Genomic DNA, 26,124 nt, shown 5'->3' on the forward strand with positions numbered 1-26,124 from the left:
TAGGGGCATGTCCACTAAACAGTGAGCAGCCTGTGGCTGCTCACTGTAAAAAAAAAAAAAAAAAAAAAAAAAAAAAAAAGGGTAATAAGGGGGGGACGGGGGGCCTACTGTCCTCCCCCTCCGGCCCCCACCCCTGGACGGCGGGTGGGGGCCATAATGGGAATGAGGGGGGACCTACTGTCCTCCCCTCAGGCCCCCACCCCTGGGCGGCGGGTGGGGGCCATAATAGTAATAAGGGGGGGGGACCTACTGTCCTCCACCCCCCGGCCCCCACCCCTGGGCGGCGGGTGGGGGCCATAATAGTAATAGGGGGGGGGGACCTACTGTCCTCCACCCCCCGGCCCCCACCCCTGGGCGGCGGGTGGGGGCCCTAATGGAAAAAAGGGGGGGGGGACCTACTGTCCTCCCCCCCCGGCCCCCACCCCTGGGCGGCGGGTGGGGGCCATAATAGTAATAAGGGGGGGGGGGCCTACTGTCCTCCAGCCCCCGGCCCCCACCCCTGGGCGGCGGGTGGGGGCCCTAATGGAAAAAGGGGGGGGGGACCTATTGTCCTCCCCCCCGGCCCCCACCCCTGGGCGGCGGGTGGGGGCCATAATAGTAATAAGGGGGGGACCTACTGTCCTCCAGCCCCCGGCCCCCACCCCTGGGCGGCGGGTGGGGGCCCTAATGGAAAAAAGGGGGGGGGGACCTACTGTCCTCCCCCCGGCCCCCACCCCTGGGCGGCGGGTGGGGGCCATAATAGTAATAAGGGGGGGGGGGGATCTACTGTCCTTCCCCCCCCCCGGCCCCCACCCCTGGGCGGCGGGTGGGGGCCATAACGATAATGGGGGGGGACCTACTGTCCTCCCCCCGCCCCCACCCCTGGGCGGCGGGTGGGGGCACTAAGTAAATTCCCCCCCCCCCCCCCACCCAAGGTGACTAGGGGTGCCCAAGCCCCTAGTCACCCACCCCCCACCCAAATAAAAAATGCCCCTACCTACCCCCCTCGCCCTAAAAAATAGTGAGGGGGGAATAAAATTGCTAACCTGTAAAGTAAAATTAAACTTACCATTCGACGTCTTCTTTTTTCTAAAATCTTCATTTTTCAGCCCCAAAAAAGGCCAAATAAAAAACCATCATAGCCGTCGAACTAAAAATAAAATAAAAAACCCGAGCGCAAAAAAAAAAACCCGACGAAAAAGAAAAAACCCGAGCGCACAAAAAAATAATCCATCTTCACCCATGGAGGGCTCCGCGCAGACTGAGCTCCGCAGGGCGGGGCAAGGCTTATAAAGCCTTGCCCCGCCCTGCAATTAGCCTAAGAACACTCTGATTGGTGGGTTTAAGCCAATCAGAGTGCTCTTTGTCATTTTACAAGCGTGGGAAAGTTCTTTGGAATTTTCCCACGCTTGTAAAATGACACAGAGCACTGTGATTGGATGGCTTGAAATCCATCCAATCACAGTGCTCTGTGTCATTTTACAAGCGTGGGTAGGTAGGGGCATTTTTAGGGTGAGGGGGGTAGGTAGGGGCATTTTTTATTTGGGTGGGGGGTGGGTGACTAGGGGCTTGGGCACCCCTAGTCACCTTGATGGGGGGGGGGGGAATTTACTTAGTGCCCCCACCCGCCGCCCAGGGGTGGGGGCGGGGGGAGGACAGTAGGTCCCCCCCCCCCATTATCGTTATGGCCCCCACCCGCCGCCCAGGGGTGGGGGCCGGGGGGGAGGACAGTAGGTCCCCCCCCCCTTTTTTCCATTAGGGCCCCCACCCGCCGCCCAGGGGTGGGGGCCGGGGGCTGGAGGACAGTAGGTCCCCCCCCCTTATTACTATTATGGCCCCCACCCGCCGCCCAGGGGCGGGGGCCGGGGGGGAGGACAGTAGGTCCCCCCCCCTTTTTTCCATTAGGGCCCCCACCCGCCGCCCAGGGGTGGGGGCCGGGGGCTGGAGGACAGTAGGTCCCCCCCCCTTATTACTATTATGGCCCCCACCCGCCGCCCAGGGGTGGGGGCCGGGGGGGGGAGGACAGTAGGTCCCCCCCCCCCTATTACTATTATGGCCCCCACCCGCCGCCCAGGGGTGGGGGCCGGGGGGTGGAGGACAGTAGGTCCCCCCCCCCCCCTTATTACTATTATGGCCCCCACCCGCCGCCCAGGGGTGGGGGCCGGGGGGGAGGACAGTAGGTCCCCCCCCCCTTTATTACTATTATGGCCCCCACCCGCCGGCAAGGGGTGGGGGCCGGGGGGGGAGGACAGTAGGTCCCCCCCCCCTACTACTATTATGGCCCCCACCCGCCGCCCAGGGGTGGGGGCCGGGGGGGAGGACAGTAGGTCCCCCCCCCCTCATTATCTTTATGGCCCCCACCCACCGCTCAGGGGTGGGGGCCGGGGGGGGGGGGGGACAATAGGTCTCCCTCCCTTATTTTACTTTACGGCCCCCACCCGTCATTTAGGGGTGGGGGGCAATATTTTTTTTATTTTTTTTCTACAGTGAGCAGCCACAGGCTGCTCACTGCTTACTAGACATGCCCCTACTCGCGGTATAGCGAGTAGGGGCATATTATTTACTAATGCCAAGTAAATTTGGCTGAAAGACCAATTCAGGTCTTTCAGCCTTTTAGTAGATAGCTCCCTGATACCGTGGGAATTAGGGAGTTATCTACTAAGCGGCTGCAAGATGCAGCCACAGCAATGAATAGGATCGGAGTTTCATTCATTTGAATGAAATTCCGATCCGAACAAAGTACCGAATTGCATCCTAACACCAATGGAGAAACAGTGCTCATTCTGTTAGGATGCAATTCGGCAGTTTTGCCGGCGTTCTGTCTAAGTGACAGGACTTTCGGCAATACTGACAGGAAGTATTGTGGGAACTGGGAGGAAAGCTAGGGATCATGGGAAAATTGCTCTGACCAGCGGAAATGAAGCACACTTTGCTCCTCCGCTGGTCAGAGCTGGTCAAGCGGAGGAATCCCATAAGACAAAGAGTCCCTACTTTGTCTTATGGTTTTAAAGAAAACTAAAGAAGACAGGAAGAAAAGAATAACAGATCCTGAGAGAGGGGGAGAAGAGGAAGAGATTGAGGAAAGGTAAGTTCGGTATGACAGTGCCGCTTTAAAGGTACTCAGGGCACAGATAGATTTGTAAAATGCAAAACGGTTTATAGAAAGCTTTTCAAATTCTGTTATAAACTCTATATAGTTGTATCCTTTGTTTAAATTATATAACAAAAATAGGGGGAGTGCAAATGAACTCCTAAAAAGTGTCAACCGTGCAAAACTTGTCACTTATGGCAAATTAAAATAATATATTATGAAAAGTGCATATGCAATTATGTAGACATCGTAACTTTTAACAAAGTAAATATTTCTACATACGGTAATTGCATAGGCACTTTTGAGGATATATTATTGTGATTTTGTAAAAGTAATCATTTTGGCATGGTTGACTTTGAAGAAGTTATTATTGAATTAAGTGCTCCCACTATTATCATTACATACAGATATATCAGTAGATATTACTTCATTATGACATGCTCATATAAGTGATCTGTAATAACCCTAACCTCACAGATATCTCAGTGGCCTCATGTGTGTGATTAGATGCTGCAAAATTCCAGGTTTGCCACTATTGGCACCCAGACCTCTACATCTCAGTGAAGTGGTATAGGTGCAGTAGCTCTGTCCTTTTGTAAACAATTACAGTATTGAAGAAAAGGCAATATAAACATTGCCAGACTAAAACACAACTATAGCAAAGGTCTTCCTGACAGCCACTAGAGGGTGCTTCCTCTAGTTTGACTCAGTAATGTGTCACTGATGTCCTCATGCATTGCATAAGTAAGTTGAAAGTCTTTATCTGCTTATCACAGAAGCACTGGATCAAATTGTTCCCAAGGAGAAGTTTTGATGCATGCACTTCTCATATAGCAGCAATGAAGTGGAAAAGACGACGTGTAATAAGTGGGGGGACTGATTAACAGCCAAACTGTATGCCAATGAAGTGTTATTGTGTTCTAATACACTCTACACTTAGGCAATAATGGAGTCCTCTGTGAAGCACATGGCCTTTCACCAGGCAAAATCAGTTGGGTTGTTGATAAACTCCTCCTCCATACCCTTCCAGTGCAATCCGACTTCCCCCAGTAGGCACTCTGGTTCTGTTACAAACTAAGGGATTGACTGAAGGAGGTGTGTCCAGCAGAAGGAAGGGTAACCTGTTAAAAGCCCTGTGAATAACACATTCTCTCTCTTTTGAATTCACCCTCTCCCCACTATACACACCCTCTCTCTCTCTCTTACTATCAGCTGATGATCAATGGCGTGGTACCTGTATCACGTCTATGCCTGTTTTACTATGTTAATTTAGTTTACTTTCTATTCAATCAATGACTAGTTTTGGTAGCAACATTTACTAGCCTATTTCAAATGTATATGTTTGTTTGATTAGCCTCTTAATAAATATTACTAAATTGCCGAAAGCAAGGAGTGTGGACTGACTTTGCACTCGGTTTTTAAGGAATTATTTTAAGCTATTAATGTTATTATTAATTCCATGTTTACTCCAACTTGCGAGTTAAAGTTTATTTCACAACGAAAATGGGATACAGTGTGGGACCACATCACTGGAGGCCTAGAGGGTGTCTGCATAAAGGGGAGTCTCAGCTCTGGAAAAAATGTGGGGTTAACCCCCACCATCAGTAAAATGGGAACAGTACACTATAGCATTAAAATTACATGTTTGTATTCCTTTTGTTTCTTTAAAAATGAGTTTGGTACCATTTCATCTAGAGTCTTTGTTTACTGTTAAACAATAATGCATGGAGTAGAGGGGTTATCTCTGTGATACATACCTTAACTAAAGTACATTGTCTGCTTGCAGTCTATTACCAGCTATTCCATGGCTTTGCTATTATTTAATGCAACGGTAAACTTTCAGTATCTCAATTCCAATCCTATAATCTGCAACTTGCCAATAAAGTCGATCAACCAAATCAAAACACAAACTCTCCAATGATTTTTCACCAGGAGACTGCAATTTATAAGCATCTCCTTAAAATATAACCCAGTATGCCAGCCTTTCAAGACCGTGAAAATATTTCAAGTACCTATAGAACTAGGTGTAGCAGTACTTACCCTTTCCAGGGGCCGGCCGGGGCCCACTATTGAAGCCGCGCGCGACTCTGCTGCTGCACGAGCCGAACGCGGCTCATCCGACGGCTGCAACAGGAAGGCGGGCAGTGACCGCGAGAAGCGGTCACGTGGCCCGCCTGACTAAGAGCGCGCCGCGGGTCTCGGGCGCGCTCTTAAAGGGACAGTGGGAGCCTAAATTGGAAAAGGCCTCCCATTGGTCCCTGTCATGCGACACTCCTCATACACTTACCTTTTGGGGGCGTGGATGTGACAGGGACCAATCGAAATAGATGTTTAGGCATATATACTCACCTTTTTCCCTTAGTTCCTTGCCCTATCGTGGTTTCTGTTTCAGTTCCCTTTAGCGCTTGTTGTGTTCCTTCGTACTTGACCTTGGCTTTGTTTCTGACTACGTTATCTCTCTTTCTCCTTATCTGTTTTGTTTGCCGGCTTGCTGTTTACTGTGTACCAGACCCCGGCTAGTCCTAGTTTTCGCTGTCTCTTTGTGCCCTTGACCTCGGATGGCTCCTGACTCTGTATATCTCTCCTTTACGTCGAATCCGGCCACTCTAAGGTCCGGTAGACGTATCTCCCCTCTGTGTGGTCTTCTGTTTAGTTTAATTCTGCGTGTTGGGGTATATTTTCGTTACACTAGGTAAACGTTAGTGGTGGATACAACGTTGTTGTCAAGAACAGACATGACTAAAATAAATATATGTTGGACTGTGTAAATATCCTTTTGTTCCATATTTATATTGGGAAAGTAGAAAGGTTTTGTTTTTTTCTACAAAGAAAGGCAAGCATACCCTTAAACATCATACTTGCTTCAATAATGCTAGTACAGATGCAGAATTAGTTCTCACCTAATTTAAAAACAAATATATTATCTGTATCAAATGGCCAATCCACGGTAAGGAAAATATTGTTTTTGTAAAAAAATGGATTTTCAGTAATGACCATAACACTTTGCCCCTCCACGGTCCATAGGGAAGTGGGGGGTTGGAGGAAGCACAAGATAGAAATCACCAGTGGACCCCGGGCAGTGAGGCAGATAATCACCATGAATAATTTACAGGCACGCTTTCATCCTGGACGCCCTGAATCCTAAGGAGTCTAGGGAGAAAGCAGCACATCTGCTAAATGAGCGGAAGAATCAAGGAGGAGGGGATAGGACCCAATTGTGGTACCTATTCAATTGATAGAAAAGAAACATCACCAGCCTAGCGACTTTCCCTGGAATGTGCAAATTGCACAACACAGGCAACTATAAAACGGTTACCTGGGGATACAGTCCATTAAAAGACATTTCTTTACCTAATGCAATGTTTTTTGTTGACAAAGACAAAAAGAACAGTTTTGTTATTCAATTTGCTTGACGGGGATTCTACTCCTGTGCCCCTGCTTATGAAATATCACCAAAGGGGGTGTACATCAAAGACTTCCTGGAGTAAATAAACATCAACAGATTTATTCTAATATATTGCTCACAGGATTCTGGTAAACATTGTCTTAAGAGGTAAGGTTAGGGGAGGTATACATTTGGCATACAAAAGAAACGTGAGTTGAATGACTGTGGACTGAACCCTCTGCAACTAGCAATAAAAATGCAAGGGCACACTTATCTAGAAAACGCTAGCTGCAAGAAAGGAAAACAAAACCAAAAAAACTGTAAATAACTCAACTGCAAGGTTACTAAACAGTGATAATTGCAACCCAAGTGAGAGAAGACAGTGGAATAAAATAGGTGTATAACTGTTGCCAATCATAGAAGCGCCGGTGCATAAAAGGGTAATTTTCCTAGGAAGAGAAAATTATTCTAAAATGTGGACAAAAAAAAAGTAAGAACAGGAAAAACCAAAAATCTGAAGACAAAAGACCTTGCGGAGTTACGTGTTTTATATTCATAGAATGTAATTGTTTCTAAGAAACAACCTAGAATCATTACACCACCTACGCCCATTGCTAGATATAAACGCTGCATGCTTCCTGTCTCCTTCCTAAGGCATCTACTATCAATGTGTTTGCAGATAAGGGACAGCTTGTGCTCCTAGCAAGGGATTTCTCACATGCCCGTGAACCCGCCACTACCAGAGCGCAGCTGTGTTCTACCGTCTGCTGACTTAGTGCTAACAACCACCGGGAACGAAGAAAGTCAGGCTGGTGCTTGGCAGATCACATGAGTGAGACAGCGAGCTGTGAGTAAGGATGGGTGCAGTGTTCTCACTTCAGTGACTGAACACATCATGCACAAACAAAATCGGACTGACAGAAAAACAAAATCTGAAGGAGTAGCCCAGTTTATTTACATACTGCTTATACACTAACACTTTATGTGCACCAATAAAAATGCCTTAACATGCAAGTATAAATTTATTCCAATTAAATATGTATGAGCATACACAAAGGAATGACAGATATACAGGTATGTAGTGACAAACAGAGAACATGACCAAGATTAGGAGAATGTCTAGCATACACAGTAGCAAACAAAAAAAACAGGCCAGAAATGAATGGGGAGCCCAGAATAAAATCATAAATGCAGCAAATCTTGGAAATAAACAGGCATTATCCGTATTGTTCAGTGCTTCTGGACAATATCAGAGTTGAAATTATGACTGAAGTATAGACTGTAAGCTCGTTTGAGCAGGGTCCTCTTCAACCTATAGTTCCTGTAAGTTTTCTTATAATTGTCCTATTTATAGTTAAATCCCCCACTCTCATAATAATGTCAAGGGCTGCGGAATCTGTGGGCGCTATATAAATGGCAATAATAATAAAGTAGGTCAAACCATAAATACTTTTAGAATTTTACCTGTAAGGAGAACACAGGGTGACTTCAGTTAACATGTAAGTCTATCGTTCCTTTTCTAAAAGGATAAATCCAAAGCACCATAAACACTATAGCGTGCTGTAGTAGAAGCCTTCTGCTAGCGAGAGTAGGTGGCTTCTGCTAGGAGCTTCCAGCTAACTCTCCTAATCCAAGCCATGCAGGGCTATCTCACAGGCTGAGACTGTCCGCTAATCGCTCTCTGCAAATGAATTAAGCCATGCACCTAAAGGCTTAACCCCTTAAGGACACATGACGTGTGTGACACGTCATGATTCCCTTTTATTCCAGAAGTTTGGTCCTTAAGGGGTTAAAGGGACACTGTAGTCACCAGAACAACTACAGCTTAATGTATTGGTTCTGGTGTCTATAGGAAGGCCCTGCCGCCGTAGCACTGTTAACCCTGCCTTTTAAGGAAAGGCTGGCTATGAACACCTCTAGTGGAAGTCACACTGACTCCCTGCATGGAGGCGCTGAACATTCCGCGTAGAGATGCATTTAATCAATACATCTCAATAAGGAAATGCCGATTGGCGCAGTGCGGCATTTTGCTGCACATGTACAATAGCATCTCAATACTTTTTTTGGGACAGCATTGGATTGGCTGAGATCACCAAAATTAATAATATCCGCTCCAGGGGGGGAACGGGGCATGGCGAAATCATCGCGAAGTAGGAGAAAAGGTAAAACCACCTTTAATCTCTGGAGAGAGGGGGGCCAGAGACCAAATGCAGCATTCCAGCACTATAGTGTCAGACATACAGATTTGTTCCTGACACTATAGTGTTCCTTTAAGTCAAAGCGGAGAGGTTCTGGCTCTAGAAGATGTCAAACCGATAGCAAAAGATATGACTACTTACATTAGGGGATGCCAAGGCACTCCTGGCACCAGAACCGCACATTTTTAACGTTTTGGTGCTTGGAGTGTTCATTTAATCCTACTATTGAAATTACAAATTATAATTTGTGAATCCTCAATAGAAAGCTCCACTCATAACACTACCTTTCAGAGAACAGACAAGAACACTTTCTATACGCTAGCTTGCACTTTATGTAAATGCATAAACTCTACAAATCTATAGCTTTCATGCGGAACATTCTTCCCCCCCCTAAAAATTCCTCTGCTTAGCTCTATTTTTGTACTTGAACTCCCCGCCCTATTGCCCATCTGTACCTTTAACCCCTTAAGGACACATGACGTGTGTGACATGTCACGATTCCCTTTTATTCCAGAAGTTTGGTCCTTAAGGGGTTAATCGCGTGGCCAAGATGATTTCCCCACTCCCCCCACTTTTGATCCCTTTCTCACTAAGTGCCATGGGAAATCCCATCCAATTATATGTTGTAAACAGTTTAAGGTTTTCCTGTTAACACAGACTGACCAGTTGTACGTTATTGAATACCTGAATAAGTCCCCATCTTCCAGTCAACAAGTGATACTACTCTATACATCAATATACTTCTTTGGAATGATCAGCATTGGCTTCCCGTTTTCCCTTTTTTGTTTATTAACTGTATCCATTACAATCTTAAATTAAGAATGTTAAGAAATAAAGTAAAAAGTTTACAAAATAAAAAGCAGTATAATAGAATCTGCTGATGCTTTAGAGAGACAAATTGATTCTGTACTGCCAATACAGCATTTGGTTTAAGAGTGATGTCCTGTGAGTCTGTTCACAGAGAAACAAATTCTGATAGAATGAGGTGATAGACAACATTTTGCCAATTTAATGTATGAACCTTTACGGTTTGTGCAATGCAGTATAACTTGCTGCATTCACTCAGTATTGCAGGTTTACTGTTAAAATACAGCTTCCAAAAGCCCCGCTCATTCTGCATGTGGAAGGTAAATGTCATCAAAGTTCCCAATAATGATATATACCAGATATTGGGTTCTTACCTTCTATAGATGGGGCCTGATCTTGGGCTGCATACAGCATCTCCTTGAAAGCCTGAAATAAAATGAAATGTATTTATTTTTTTAAATCATTTCAAGACTGGGAAACGTACACATCATGTAACCTTTAGTTCTCCATACAGAGGTAAAGTGATTTGTCCAAGACGACAAACAGAATGTTTAACAACTTAAATGTTTTCTTAACACTGACCATTCATTGTAAATTATTCCTGCAGTGCTTGCATAAAAGTAGATATTTTTGAATGTCAGATATGATTGTTCCTATGTTTTTCTTTATCTACACATTTTTCCCCTCAAAAAAGTTACAAAAATATTAATTAAGGAAGATACGCAGAAAATGTAACTATATTATCTAACAACCAGTATAAAAAATAAAAAAAATAAAACCACACACAAAACTATTGCTATAAGAGTACATCAGTCACAGATCTGTGCTGGCTCTGCCCCTGATCTGCCTCTTTGTCAGTCTCAGCCAATCCTATGGGGAAGCATTGTGATTGGATCAGGCTACCACTTCTGATGATGTCAGCAAAAAAGGAAGGAGGTCTAAAGGAAACAGGCACAAAATAAGCAGGTGCAGACTTGAACACATGTAAGATTTTACTATATTTAGGGAGGCATGAGGGGACCAGGGTGGCTAGATGGTGGTTTTAACCCTATAGGGTCAGGAATACATGTTTGTGTTCCAGACCCTGTAGTGTTCCTTTAAAATCTTAATCCACCAGTTGTACACTTTACAAACCAGATGACAGAGTAAACCTTGCATGAAATAAAAAGAAAGTTGTGTCAAAGCGAAGTGTAATGTGTGCTTTTGTATTGTGTGCATAATATGCTTTATAATCATACAAACAAAGGGTGCAAATGCCAATAGTGTGTACAATTTAAGAATTACACTAACGAAAAAATATAGTCTTAAAATCCTAGTGAATAGAGAACACTATAACTACTGCCACGAAAAGTCGCCTAATGACCCGGAACTGCCAAGGTAATTATTGCAGTTTCTCAATAACTGCAATAGTTACAGTTGCAGGGTCAAACTGACAGGAACAGTTCACCAAGACCACTTCAATGAGCTGTCCCTTTAAGCACTGCAGTGGGCTGTAGTGGCCATAGTGCATGGAATGTTACTTTAATACCTATAGCAATATTAAAATCTGTCATATACACTGTCAGTATTGTCTTGTAAAACTCATCCTCCTAACTGCAAAGTTGATTGTTGCCTTAATTTGAGGAATATACAATACCAGTCACCTATTGTGAGGGTCCTCATAAAATGTATATATAGATTTCTTGAAGTACTATTTAAAGCACAGTGCAGTTGCCCAAAGGTGCATCACTGACAAAGATTCAAGGTTAAAAAAAAAAAAAAAAAAAAAGAAATCCAATATTAAAGTGTGCAGGTTTTCAAGTAATGAGTATAAGATAAGATGTTCTGTTCAATTCAAACACAGCCCTGGCCAATCAGTATCTTCTCATAGAGATGAATTGAATCAATGTATCTCTATGAGGAAAGTTCAGTGTCTGCATGCAGAGGGAGGAGATACTGAATGTTTGGATGCATTTTAGTTAGCCATGACCCACGAAGGATCTCTAACAGCCATCTAAGGAGTGGCCAGTGAAGTTATCACTAGGATGTAATGTAAACACTGCATTTTCTCTGAAAAGACAGTGTTTACAGCAAAAAAAAAAATATGAAGGTAATGTTTCTACTAACCAGAGCAAATTCAATAAGCTGTAGTTGTTCTGGTGACTATAGTGTCCCTTTAAAAATAATTTCTTCCCTAGCATTGCTTTCAATAAGTTTTATGAAGTATTTGCAAAACATTTTGTGGCTTTATAATATAAATGGACACCCGATTGGCCATAAATTAACTGTTGGTCTGTTATAATCACTGTGACTAGAAACACAATGGCTGTACTTGACTGACCTGGTTCAGGAAATGGATCAGACCTGTTAAACCTACAAAACAGACTGAAAGCAGAGTCTGGAAATAAGTATGTATTACCGCCTTCATTCATTTATTTTTAAATAAGAGAAATATTATTTGTTCCAACAGAAGAAAGGAAACCATATTAAGTGGACTGAATCCTTCATCAGATTGGAATGCCCACCAACACCTTGAGTGCACATTTTTCCCAGACAAATATCGGTCTTTTACTGAAGAAAAGAACATTTAAAGAACTTAAAGTCACAGACACTTCAGCTTTGAATATTATGGGATGCCTTTATGTATTCTATGTTGTGTGATATGGCTTTATTGTCTTTCATCCCATTGATTAACTTTTCGTTACTATTGCAAGGAGGAGAAGAAGAAAAAAAAATAATGCCATATAAATACTCAAGTTCCAGCATTGGTTTTCGCGGTGCAGAGACACAAAGAGCTTTTCAAGTGCTCAATTAAAGGACCACTCTAGTGCCAGGAAAGCATACTCGTTTTCCTGGCACTAGAGTGCCCTGAGGGTGCCCCCACCCTCAGGGACCCACTCCCGCCCGGCTCTGGAAAGGGTAAAGGGGTAAAAACTTACCTTTTTCCAGCGGTGGGCGGAGAGCTCTCCTCCTCTGATCCTCCTCTTCTCCTCCTCCCCGTCGGCTGAATGCGCACGCGCGGCAAGAGCTGCGCGCGCATTCAGCCGGTCACATAGGAAAGCATTCATAATGCTTTCCTATGGACACTTGCGTGCTCTCACTGTGATTTTCACAGTGAGAATCACGCAAGCGCCTCTAGCGGCTGTCAGTGAGACAGCCACTAGAGCAGGGGTAGGCAACCTACGGCACTAGTGCCATGGACGGCACTCGAGGTGTATTTGCACGGCACTCAAGGATGATAGAGCCAAACAGGCTCTGGCCTATCAGGAGTCCCAGTAAAACTTCAGATATCTGCTAATCCGAAAAGGTGGTCAAGGACAATCCTCAATTTATGCATTGCAGCACGTAGAGGTAGTGATCTCAGATCACTTCCTCCCAGCACTTGTGAATAGGAATCCACACTGTAGTAGAGCAGCTCACAGTTGCTGTTGCAGCTCCTGTCCTTGACATGTACCTGGCCGGCCTGGTCCCTACTGGAAGCCACCCACACTGCTCGATATACACAGAAATGCAGAATAACCCTCCCCTGATACAAATAATACGGACAGCCCACACACAAACATGCACACAATCCGCACAAATGAAACACCACTAACAATCCACATACATGCACACAACCCCACATCCAATACCCCAAACACTACCAAACACACACTGTGACATATCCATCCACACACACACACACACACAATTCCACAAGCCGTCCCCATACACAGCCCACATTCATATGTATCATACACAATACCATAAACTACTCATGAACATATACAATATAATAGCTCATATATGCAGGGCCGTCTTTAACGCGGGGCAAACTGGCCAGCTGCACCGTGAGCCCTGCTGGCCCCTTGATTTCTAACCCTCTAGCCGGTAATTCGCACACTAAGGAGGCCCACCGGGTGGCCCATGCACAAAGGACCACCCGGTGGGCTTCTGTCAGCAGGGACCCGGTCGCACGCTGAGGCGCTTTAACAGCGCGAGCGGGCCCCTTGCTTTTCGGCAGCAGGCTGGGAGGAAGTGACGGCCGGGCATCACTTCCTCCCACAAAGAGAGGAGCGCGCGGGTAAGAAGAGTAGGCAGATTGGAGGGGGGCTGGTCGAGAGCGCTAGACCCCAACTTTCAACAACTTTAGGCCACCAGCAGGAAAGGTAGGAAACTGGAGGGTGGGTTTTAAAGTGTATGTCTGTCAGTCTGTGTGTGTCAGTATGTTTGTGTGTCAGTATGTCTTTGTGTGTCAGTATATCTGTGTGTGTGTGTCAGTATGTTTGTATGTCAGCATGTCTGTGTGTGTGTCAGTATATCTGTGTGTGTGCGTCAGTATATCTGTGTGTGTGCGTCAGTATGTCTGTGTGTGTGTGTGTGTGTATATATGTGCATACATCTCAGCATTCACACACTAACACTACACACAAATACACCCCTGCATTCAAATTTCAACACTACGTACAAACACATGTCTGTGTTACACACCAAAATTATATGTAAATACACCCCTGCATTCAAAAACCAACACTACACAAATACATGCTTGCAATCACGCCAACACCACATACAAACATATTCCATACAAAAACCTGTTTACATTTAAACACACAAAAAACAGCTTAGTGCTAAATACAGACCTGCAAACATGGGTAAATGGTAGAGCCCCAGCTGTCAATGCATTCTGGAGTTGCACGACAGATCCCCACCTTTTAATCACCCGTGCAACAGGGAGACCCCCAAAAATTCTTGCACCTCTCTACTTTAGGTCCGACACTGCGTTGAGGTGGAGGACGTGATTGCATGCCTGGGGAGGGGGGACAGGTTCCAGGGGGCCTCAAGCAAATGCTTTGCCCAGGGTCCAGTCACTATTAAAGACGGCCCTGCATATACGCACAAATACAACGATACAAAGCAATTACAGTAAAAATAACACAAGCAGAATACAGCAGCATACACACCTCGATTTAAAAAAAAAAAAAAAAAATAGGGCCGGCACGCTACGGGACGTCACAATCCTATATCGGCACAGTGCTGCTAAAAGGTTGCCTACCCCTGCACTAGAGGATTAGGGGGAAGGCTTAACTAATTGATAAACATAGCAGTTTCTCTGAAACTGCTATGTTTATAAAACAATTAGTTAACCCTAGCTGGACCTGGCACCCAGACCACTTCATTAAGCTGAAGTGGTCTGGGTGCCTAGAGTGGTCCTTTAAGGTCCATCTGCAACTATGCAGAGGGACTATAAACGGTACCCTCCTACAAATTGACCTTACAGAAGCCTTTGTATATCAAACTTCATGGATACATCCTAGCAATTAGAGGGAGAGAGGTCCAATAATAATAATAATAAATAATATCATCATCGCCATTTATAGAGCGCCAACAGATTCTGTAGCGCTTTACAATATTATGAGAGGGGGGATTTAACTATAAATAGGACAATTACAAGAAAACTTACAGAAACCATAGGTTGAAGAGGGCCCTGCTCAAACGAGCTTACAGTCTATAGGAGGTGGGGTATAAAACACATTAGGACAGGAAATAGCAGTCAAATTAGGTGGGAGTGAAGCAGAGCTGGAGGAGAGAGTAGAGTGCTGCCCTTTAGGAGAGAGTAAAAGACAGGTATGTGTGGTAGGCTTTCCTAAAGAAATGGATTTTAAGGCACTTCTTAAACGATTGAAGACTAGGGGAGAGTCTGATGACGGTAGGCAGGCTATTCCATAGGAAGCAAGCCACCCGCGAGAAGTCTTGCAAGCGCGAGTTGGCCGTACGGGTGCGAGCAGTGGATAGAAGGTGGTCACGGGCAGAGGGGAGAGACCGATAAGGCTCATACCTATGGATCTGTGAGGAGATATAAGAAGGGCTAAGATTATTCAGTGCTTTATAGGTATGGTTTAGACCACAAGGGCCTTTTTTACCCACAATGTCTCATTTGGTACAGATGCCCAAGAATGGTAAAATAATGTACCTACTATATGTAGTCATTTTGTTCACAGACAGACTGTTTTACATTCTGCTGATATTTTTAGGAAGCTGTATGCCAAAATTAATATTTAAGATGTCCAGCACTCCCTATTGTGAAAAAAAGCAATATCCCTTTATAGTAAATGTACCCATTTTAGGCACATATGCTATATATGGGGTGTGAGATATTGTAAGGTAAAGAATGATGTATGATCACTGTACAATCTCTGCCTCATGTTTAGAATAAATTTGTTAATACATGAAATTTTGCAAATTTACTGTATATACTCGAGTATAAGCAGAGTTTTTCAGCACATTTTACTCGCTTATACTCGAGTCACTGTCTGTATTATGGCAATTTACATTGCCATAATACAGACTGGGGGCTGTGCGGTTACTTACCTCTCCTGCAGCTCCTGTCAGCTCCCTCCTCCTCCGCGGCGGTCCGTTCAGCACCTCTGTCAGCTCCCAGTGTAAGTCTTGCGAGAGCCGCGGGTCATAGTGCGGCTCTCGCGAGACTTACAGTGTGAGCTGACAGAAGAGCTGCACGGACCGGCGCGGAGGAGAAGGGAGCTGACAGGAGCTGCAGGAGAGGTAAGTGCTCTCTGCCAGCCCCCCCTCCCCCCCCACTGAACTGCCAATGCCACTGGACCACCAGGGAAGGAGAGCCCCCCTCCCTGCCATGTATCAAGCAGGGAGGGGGGACGGGAAAAAAAAATAAAATAAAAATAAATAAATAATAATATAACAAAACAAAAAATTAAAATAATAATAATAAAAAAAATATTAAAAATGCCACCCCCCACCAAGGCTCTGCATCACACTCTGCACTCATACACACACACACACACACACTGCACTCATACACACACTGTAAATAAATATTCAATTAATATAATTTTTTAAGGATCTAATTTTATTTAGAAATTTACCAGTAGCTGCTGCATTTCCCACCCTAGTCTTATACTCGAGTCAATACGTTTTCCCAGTTTTTTGGGGTAAAATTAGGGGCCTCGGCTTATATTCGGGTCGGCTTATACTCGAGTATATACGGTACATAGTATTTTTGTTGTGCTTGAGTAGCAGTTTATATAGAGGGGACAATGCAATGCACAGCAGTCAATGTACTCTCCCAATCCATTGATTCTTATAGAGAAGCAATGGAGGTGTTCAGCATCATCACGCTTTGCAAGATGATGCCAAGTGTGAAGAACTTAGAAAACTGAAGGTCTTTAGTAAGGAAGCTCTTCGAGGGTCTTTCAGTCTGAATGCCTCCAGATGAGTGATTTAGACAAAATATAAACATTGCACTTCTCAGAACAACATTTTATATTTCCATAGATCTTTGTACCCAAATCACTTTATTAAAGGAATATGCATCACTTTGAGACAATGGTCTCATTCAAAAACTTTAGTTTTGAAGGAGACAGTTGCTTCACTCTGCAGGTTGAAGAAGTTAAAAAAAGAAAAAAGAAAAATGAAAAAAAAAAAATACATGTCAATAGGTTGAATGGGGTTTCCAATATTCACATAGTAAGAATGTTATCGGATATAGTGTAGTGTGAGAAGAAACTTTGTGAGTATGGATGAGATGTATCAGAGGTACTGGTTAAATTGGTAGTACAAATATGGTGGAGAAAGATGAGGATATATTGGGGGGGAGGAGGGGTGTGGGGTTTTGGGTGACCTGTCAGATAGGACATGAAGACTGATGAAAGGCTTCATGTAAATATTAAGATTTGAAGGAATATTATAGTGTCACTATAGTGCCGGTGTGGCTGTTTAGGTGTCCAGTGGGCAGCTGGCCGTCATAGAGATGCATTGAATCAATGCATCTCTATAGGGAACATTCAGCTTCACCATGCAGAGCCCAGAATGGCAGTCAGATTTATCCTTGGATCAAGCAGTTATTACCCTACATGAAAGATTATATCCTTGAATATTCTGTTTTTGCAAGTATGCATCTAGTTGCTGTTTGAACATCTGTATGGACTCTGATTAAACCACCTCTTCAGGCAGAGAATTCCACATCCTGATTGTTCTTACAGTAAAAAAACCTTTCCTTTGCCTTAGACGAAATCGTCTTTCTTCCAGTCTAAACGCATGGCCTCGTATCCTATGTAAAGTCCGGTTTGTGAATAGATTTCCACACAATGGTTTGTATTGGCCCCGAATATATTTGTATAATGTTATTATATCCCCTCTCAGGCGACATTTTTCTAAACTAAATAGGTTTAAATTTGTTAACCACCTTTCTTCATAGCTGATATGTTCCATTCCTTTTATTAATTTTGTAGCCCACCTCTGCACTTTTTCTAGTGCCATAATATCCTTCTTTAGAACAGGTGCCCAAAATTGAACAGCATATTCAATATATGGTCTTACCAGTGGTTTATAAAGAGGCAAAATGATATTCTCGTCCCAAGAATGAATGCCCTTTTTCATGCATGACAATACCTTACTGGCCTTGGCCACTGCTGATTGACATGGAACACTGTTGCATAGTTTGTCGTCTATAACAATTCCCAAGTCCTTTTCGTGTGTTGTTATCCCTAATTCGCTTCCATTAAGGGTATATGTTGCTTGTGTATTCTTTACGCCGAAGTGCATAACTTTGCATTTTTCAACAATAAATTTCATCTGCCATTTGAGTGCCCAGTCCCCCATTCTATCTAAATCCCTCTGCAGCAAAGTAAAGAGGTGTTACTAGACAGTAATGTAGACACTACCTTTACGTTAAAAAGCCTGCAGGGATATGCTATAGACACCACAAAAACGACATTAAGTTATATTTGTTCTGGTGACTAGTATCCCTAACTAATAGAACCTGGAAAAAGGGTGGAGGAGGAGCTGGTAAGAAAGATGGAGACCGTAGAGAAAGAGAGAACTATAGTGGTGACTAAGTAAAAAGGAAAAAACGTTGAGAACAGAGAACTTAAACCAGTATTTTTAATAAAATAAAACAGGAAGAAGGTGGAAAAAAAACTAGAGTGCACAGACCAGGTCTGGACATTTTCATATGTCACGAGTAATGCAGAAGCTTCGGCACTCAGACTTGTCAGTACGATTTGCTAACACAGCTTTAAGTACCAAAACCCGCAACCATGCAAAGGAAGAGTCTCTTCAACTGGTTAACCAGCATAAAAGGACAGACCAGGGCAGTGCAGCTGCTATGGCTTCACTTAGAATACTGGGCTTACTTCTACAGGACAGAACAGGGTGTGCCCATGGACCACAACGTAACAAGAGATTTAAAGGTCTTCTTAGGCTCTAAGTAAAGAGATAGGAATTTTTAAGAGGGACTGAATGCACAGGCTGGTGCAGGCTTTTGTAAGGTAGAGAAAAGAATGATGGATTCAATAAAGCCATATATACTCGGGAAGTGGTTGACACAATAATATTTAAAACAAAAGGTTTACCACAGCCTGAAAACAAAGGTCTGGTGGGTCAAGAGGTTGCCGTCAACTGTTGAATTCTACATTTGCGAATGCAAAAGCCATCAGTGCTTTAAACATAGCAATTTGATATATGCACAGTTTTATAGATCCGCGTGCTGTCTTGGTGTGCAGCCAATGCTTTAAATCAGGATCAATGATTTTTTTCCTTCCCCCCCCTCCCCCCCTCCTCCTCCCCGCTGCTTTCCTCTATCCATGTACATGGTTTGAAGAACACACTTCTCCGAGTAACCCAGCAAATTAACCTGTCATTTCCCTGCTGCCATCACCCAGCATTTGGCGTCTTCAGCAGAGACTGAGCTGAAAGAACAAAGAGTAAACACTGTAGAGATTGAGCCTTTTAGGTGATACAGGAATCTGATGATGTGATGATCAATGTGAATTCTACCAATGCAATAATAAAAAAAGAAATACTTAAAAGATAATCAAGTTGTTTTAAAAAAAATAAAATAAAAAAAGTGTTATTAGAACATTCATATGTCCTCAGTTAAATTATAAACACGTTTTTTTTATTTTAAGCCACAAAGCAAACATGTACCATTATTGCAAAACAAAAAATGGTAGGTTTCAATTTGTAGACAAATTTACATTTTCATTTTAAAAGAAAAGAAAAACTCAATGGGGAAACAAAAAAAACAAATTACAAAGTCAAATTGAGAACAAAGAACATTTCCTATAATATTTTTTACTGAAAAATCTAAATTTGTTTAGATGTATAAGATGGAGAAGGTCTGTCAAAATTGTTAACTTTAACAATACATATTCAGCCGGAAAAGAATATGACTGATACAGAAAACAAAGTGATTCATGTCTGCAATACCTTATGCGATTTTCAAGTGGGGAGAAAAAAAAATGAAAATAAAAAAAAACTCTAAATGCATTTTGCTTCAACTGCACAGGAACACAAAAAGCGTTGATATTTGAGTATTTGGTAAGGCATCTATGGGAACACTTGTTCTTTTATGGACATCATAGCAATTTGCAGAGATACGCAAGGCTCGGAGATATTTCACAGCAGATCCAAGCTTTGTTTGAGGTTTGACATTTTGCTTTTTTATGTTGAAATATTACACCTCACATGATCTTTGGTTTTAAAATACATTAACCTTTAAAGTGCTATTTTCTTCCTGTGGATGAGACTTACACTGTGATGATAAAAACAAAAAAACAAAACCTACAAATTATAAAACTAGGTAGTCAAAAATCACTGGCCACATGGCAGATGACAAAATGAAACCTGAAAAAGCCAGTCATTTCACGCACAATTTTCCACTTGTAACAGATCAGTGTGGGTTAATTTCCAGCGTACCCATGTTTTGTCCCCACTGTTACCCGCCTGTCCCAACTGTCACTTTTTTTTGTATACTCCTACGCTTCAACATCCCAGCTTGTCATAAAACAGGAGGCTTTCATAAGCTATCCCACGCATCATGCATTTACGGGGACAGCCAGATTCAATTAGCCATTACTGCCTATAAGAGCTTTTGCATAAGAAGGATAACATATAAAAACGAAAGAAATCTATTTGAAAATAATAGTAACCTAAAGCTGGGATGTATTTCATGAAGGTTCACTCAGTGCGATGATTATTTTGCAAAACAGATACCGTAGTTTGTGGGGGTTTTTTTGGTGGGGGTTATGGATGAGCAGCACCCTAGATTAAAAGCTTAAAATAGATTACAAGCATCCAGCACCTGTTATTTGTCTAATCAAAATGGACATCAATCAAGCGTTGGGCATGTTATTAAAGATGAACTCTATTTCCTTGGTAACAGTAGTAACTTTGAAATTAATGTGCACTTTGATAAGTGTCAATTTGTTTTGCATTGGTTCTTTTAACAAAAGTTGCTAACATTAATATTTGAATTTGTTTCACTAGTTGATTTGATATAGATCGCCTATTACATAATTGATAAAAGTGGATGATGTGGTTTTGTGCAGATCACAGCAAACCATATACAGAACATCATAGGAGGGTGTCATTTTTCCAACATACAGTACAACACCAAGCATTTTATCAAACTTTGTTTATGTGAACAAACTCCACTCTTTGTAAATCTGCATCCTTTACATGTTTTCCTATTTCAAAGGACCAGTACAGTCACACGATTTGTATGTAGCTTCTGTTAACACAGTTTTCAATTAATACACTAACACTATGGGACATGGGAGAGAAATGAAATACTAAGGGGGGGGGGAGGAGAAAAAGAACACTGGGACAGGGGTGGTGGTGGGAGAAAAAGAACACTGGGACAGGGGTGGGAGAAAAAGAACACTGGGACAGGGGTGGGGGGGGGGGGGGAGAAAAAGTACACTAAAAAAAAAAAAAAAAAGAGGGAGGGGAGAAGAAAACTAGAGGGGGGAGAGAGGAACATTAAGCGGGGGGGGCACTAAAAGAGGGGGAGAGAGGAACATTAAGCGGGGGGGCACTAAAAGAGAAGGGAAGTTTATTTTATTAGATTAAATTCATTAAAAAGTCTAATATTAATAAAATTATAGGAAGAAAAAAAGAAAAATATAAAAAAAAAATAACAAACACTACTACTGTTTTAAAATCATTTTGGGAAAAAAAAAAAAGTAATTTTCGGATTTCGACCAAGGGCAGCCTGAATTTTCGGTTTCGGACCATAATTTCTCTCATTTCGGTGCATCCATAGTACCCACATATACTCTAATCTGATCTTACTTCCAAGACTTTTGAAAGCACAGTAAATCGATTGGGGCACTGATTATGACTAAGGTCTGGTATTCAGCAGGTAGTTTGTTTTTGGGGGGGGTTGGGGGGGTTTAAATAAAAAGTCAACTTTATCAAAATCTTTACATTTTATATAAAAACTGTCTATGCTCTGCAGTCGTTATGGTGCCAGGAGTATTCTTGGAAGGAGTCAATCCGCCAGACACTGCTCCCTGTCTCCTCTGCTTCTTATGGACAGCTGGAAGTAAAACCCTCAGGTTGATTGCTGGTCCTGTATGGAGATTTTCTTGCTTTCAATAGGACTTACCAGAGATGCGGAGCTGTGCTTGGCAAGCCTTAGGTAAGAAGTCAAACCATTTCTAAAACTGATTGATTCATTACGTGGGCACTCATTGCACCATAACCACTACAGCACACTGAGCTGGAGCCAACTAGAGCTATGTTCCCTTCCTGGTTAAATATTATATTACTATTTCACACAAAATCTACAATTGCCTTTCAAAGATCAAGGAACCTGCTATAAATCCTGTATCTAGTACGGGTTATCTAGATTTTCTGCAATCACACTGAAGCCTTTCAATTACACGAACAGGCATGAGCAGTAAACAATCTTTAAGGAAAACAAGGCCAGCAATCAATACCACCCATGGGATTTACCATACTTAGCGTATGCCACCTATGGCTTTATTTTTAATTTATTCTATGCGTTTTATTACGGACTGGTTTGGGGTTTCCCCAGCAATGTCCCAACCATACAAAGCTCATAAATAAAAAAAAATGATCATAAAATGTGAAAGATAGCTAACAAGCCCATGTCTGCATATTGTTGATGAGATAGACAGACAGACGCAGAGAACAACAACTATATGGGGAAAAATAAAGAAATATTAGCTGGTGTGAAAAATGCTTTACTTTGATTTAAAAATAAATATTTAAAAAAAAAAAATGCATAGTTTATCCCCCGCCCCCTCACTGGTTATCCATGTCTTGAAATGAGTAACCAATAAAGTCTTGTAAAGCCATTTCTTTGTATGCGTTCCTCTGCACTGGTGCTAGCCTCTTGTGTAACCCTTCAGTGCTTTGCGGAGGACAACAATAACACCTCCACCTTATCCCTGCCTGTTTACAAAATGGAGATTACCACATCAGCTTTCAAAAACGATCGCCCAAGGTTTGTATTGTAAAGCACCCCTTGAGGAAATCATTGCTCTGGTTTTTCTCTACCTTGACTGGTTGATGTGATAAACTGTCAGGAAAGGGCCAGACCTCAAGGTCTCATGTATTTATTAAGCAGTGGAAGTCTCGATGGCACTATATGAAGTATTTTTAAAAATTAAGTAACCACCAATCTTTTCAGCTTTATATATATATATATATATATATATATATATATATATATATATATATATATATATATATATATATATATATATATATATATATATATATATATATATATATTTCTAAGCATAAAAGTTTGTTTTGTTATTCGTGTGTGAGAATATATTATTATTAAAGTGCCAACAGATTCCGCATATATATTTTTATATATATATATATATATATATTTTTAACTCTCCTATTGTGTTCTATACACTTCCTGAAAGAGAATACATTTTTTATTTCAGTTATTTTAAAAATTTCATGGAGCAGTTTTTCACACCTGCCCAAAATTGGGTGCCTGTGCTATTTTCTGTGGGTCCCCATTAGATTGGCACAATTATCAGGACCTAACCTCCATCAAATGGCTTACCGTAGCAGAACGGTGTTACAACGAACACCCATTTTACATTGAAGAGGGCCAAATGAAGGTGTATTGCAGAATTCATGTTATGTTAAAAGGAACACTATAGTCACCAAAACAACTTTAGCTTAATGAAGCAGTTTTGGTGTATAGATTATGCTTTTGAAGTTTCACTGCTCAGTTCACCGCAATTTAAAAGTTAGATCACTTTTGTTTCTGTTTATGCAGTCCTAGCCACACCTCCCTTGGCTGTGGCTGATACAGCTTGCCTGGAAAGAAATGGTTTCACTTTCAAATCATATGTTACTTAGTTTAAAAGTTTTTATCTCCTGCTCTGTAAATTGAACTTTAATTACATACAGGAGTCTCATGAAAGTTCTAGCAAGCTATTAACAGTGCAGAAGATAAGACATTCTTAATTAAACAGAATTTGCAGTAAAGGTAGAGTAAACATTACAGGACTCTTTACAGGAAGTCTTTAGGAAGGCTGTGTAAGTCACATGCAGGGAGGTGTGACTAGAGCTGCATAAACAAAGTGATTTAACTCCTCAATGGAATAGAACTGAGCAGTAAGACTGCAGGGGCATAAGCTATGCACCAAAACTGCTTTATTAAGCTAAAGTTACTATAATGTCCCTTTAACTTCAATTGCAATGAAATAAACATTTGCTGGGCTATTTTTTACAGGTGAATCCTTAACTGCAAAAAGGCTAAAATTGTATGACTGAGTAAGTCACGTTGTTTTGAATGCAAACCTTGTAGAGAAGCAGGAAGCAGTCGGAATCAACCCTTGCCCCTTTAAGAATGTTCTAAACACTGTAATGATGGATAGAAATTAGTACCTAGCCTGCCATGTGCCGGGTAAAGGTTAAGCAGAATTTCACTGCTGTAGTTATTAGATGTTCACTCAATAAGAATGTTGCCTTTCTTATCTTGCGTGTTGGTCTGTACATATGTTCAATAGGATTACCATTGCTATTGAGCAATTATTTTTATGTATAACTCAATATAAAATGGAAAGATGACTTGTGATAATTTTTTCTTTTCTTTTTTTTCTTTTTAATATTATTCATATTTACACATCAGTTATTTCAATACCCTTTGATATCTCTTCTATGATCGACTTGGTATTCAGGGTTCCTGCACTATGCAGCTAGGCTTGCGATCCTCTATGCATAGGGACTCTTCACCTGCAGACTAGATTATGCTGAGAAATACTGCTTAGATATTTAAAATAGGCAAGAGATATAAAGCATGATTTGAGAGGGAAATTAAGAATATGTGTTACTTTAAAATAAGCCATGGCAAATAGATATTCATCCATGGTGAGTGCGCCAAAGTCCTAAACCTTTAGGCCGGTCTAGTAGCCTAGGACATGAATTTTGAGAGTATATATATATATATATATATATATATATATATATATATATATATATACACACACACACACACACAAACTATAATACCAACATCAGGTTGCCCATACACACAACATTACAAAAATGCCTTGCAGTAGACTTGCACAGCACAAGCACATTTAATTACACAGTTCCTATGCATTCCGAGGGCACAATTCTCTATTGCCCATAAAAATAGAACAGATGTCTGACTGGCTAACTATTGGACAGTGTATAACTGCAAAAACATTTTCAACAACTGTCAAATGTATGCATAGGAAAGCCCATGGGAGCACCCCACTCCATGTTCCACTTTTCGCACCTATTTTCAAAAAGTGCAGATTTCCACAGAAATTGGCACTTTGAAAAGCTAACCTTGTAACACCCCGGCTGTCAGACACAAAAAATATTTTTTTTTAAATGCTGTTGCTTCCTGATACACAGGCAATTGCTCAGAGGACCTTTCTCAATTCAGAGATTGGACAGACATAGAAAATCTGGGGAAAAACGCATAATTAAATGGACACAATAGACACCCAGACCACTCGTTGAAATCCCAGCACCCTTAACCCTGCAAAGGTAATTATTGTAGCCATTAGAGGGACTTTCGGAACGTTAGGCGACTTTTGGTCGCCTAACTGATGCTGGACGTCCTCACGCTATGCATGAGGACTTCCAGCGTCACTGGAATCCCAATAGGAAAGCATTGTTTAATGCTTTCCTATGTGGAAATCCTAATGCAAGCAGGGCCATTGCGGCACATGCGCATTAGGTCTCCCCCACCGACATCAGAGGAAGGAAGGCGGACCCGAGCCAGCGCCAAGGGACATCAGCGCTGGAACCAGGTAAGTGACAGAAGGGATTTTTAACAGGAGGGGGTGGAGGGGAAAGGCTTCAAGCAGGGGGAAGCTATAGTGCCAGGAAAACTGGCACTAAACACAGTGTGTAATATGCACTATGGCGAAGGTCCCCCACCTACATGTGCAGTTTAACCGGCTAACAAAAAACAAAAAGTTTTACCTACCTGGAATCCAGTGCCAGATTAAACTCCCGGCACTGACTTTCGTGCACCCCTCTGACGTCACAGTGGTAGGTGCCTCCCACAGTCCTATCAGAGGCTTCACATAGAGAAGCAGCTCAAGGCGCATGCTCAAGCTCTGGGTCGGTGAGGGGAGGGAGTAGGAGCTTTAAAAAAACAACAACAACAAATAAAAAATGGGCGCAACGGAGGGAAGACACAGTAAGTGGGGGGGAATGGGAAGCAATCTTCCCTTGCCGGCACTCTGACTTCAAGAGAGAAGAGGATGCTGGCGACAGACTTTTTTATTTATTTATTTTTTTAAAGAACAGAATGGACATTGGCAACCCAGTGCCAATGTCACATGTGCTGAGGGTGCAACTAGCCCCCAGCACACATCTAAAAATCTCAGTATGTGCAGTGGTTC

The 26,124-nt window shown here is 42.3% G+C and overlaps 1 protein-coding gene across 1 annotated transcript in view; it reads right to left on the reverse strand.

Moving 5' to 3' along the window:
• Window positions 1–26,124, reverse strand: part of XPR1 (xenotropic and polytropic retrovirus receptor 1) — a 112,708-nt gene that overhangs the window by 80,098 nt on the left and 6,486 nt on the right. Inside the window, exon 2 of the mRNA XM_063428310.1 lies at window positions 9,835–9,886. Within this exon, the coding sequence (XP_063284380.1) occupies window positions 9,835–9,886 (52 nt within the window). The remainder of the gene's footprint in view (window positions 1–9,834; window positions 9,887–26,124) is intronic.

Source organism: Pelobates fuscus, chromosome 7 (genome assembly GCF_036172605.1).
Source record: "Pelobates fuscus isolate aPelFus1 chromosome 7, aPelFus1.pri, whole genome shotgun sequence".
NCBI lineage: Eukaryota > Metazoa > Chordata > Amphibia > Anura > Pelobatidae > Pelobates > Pelobates fuscus.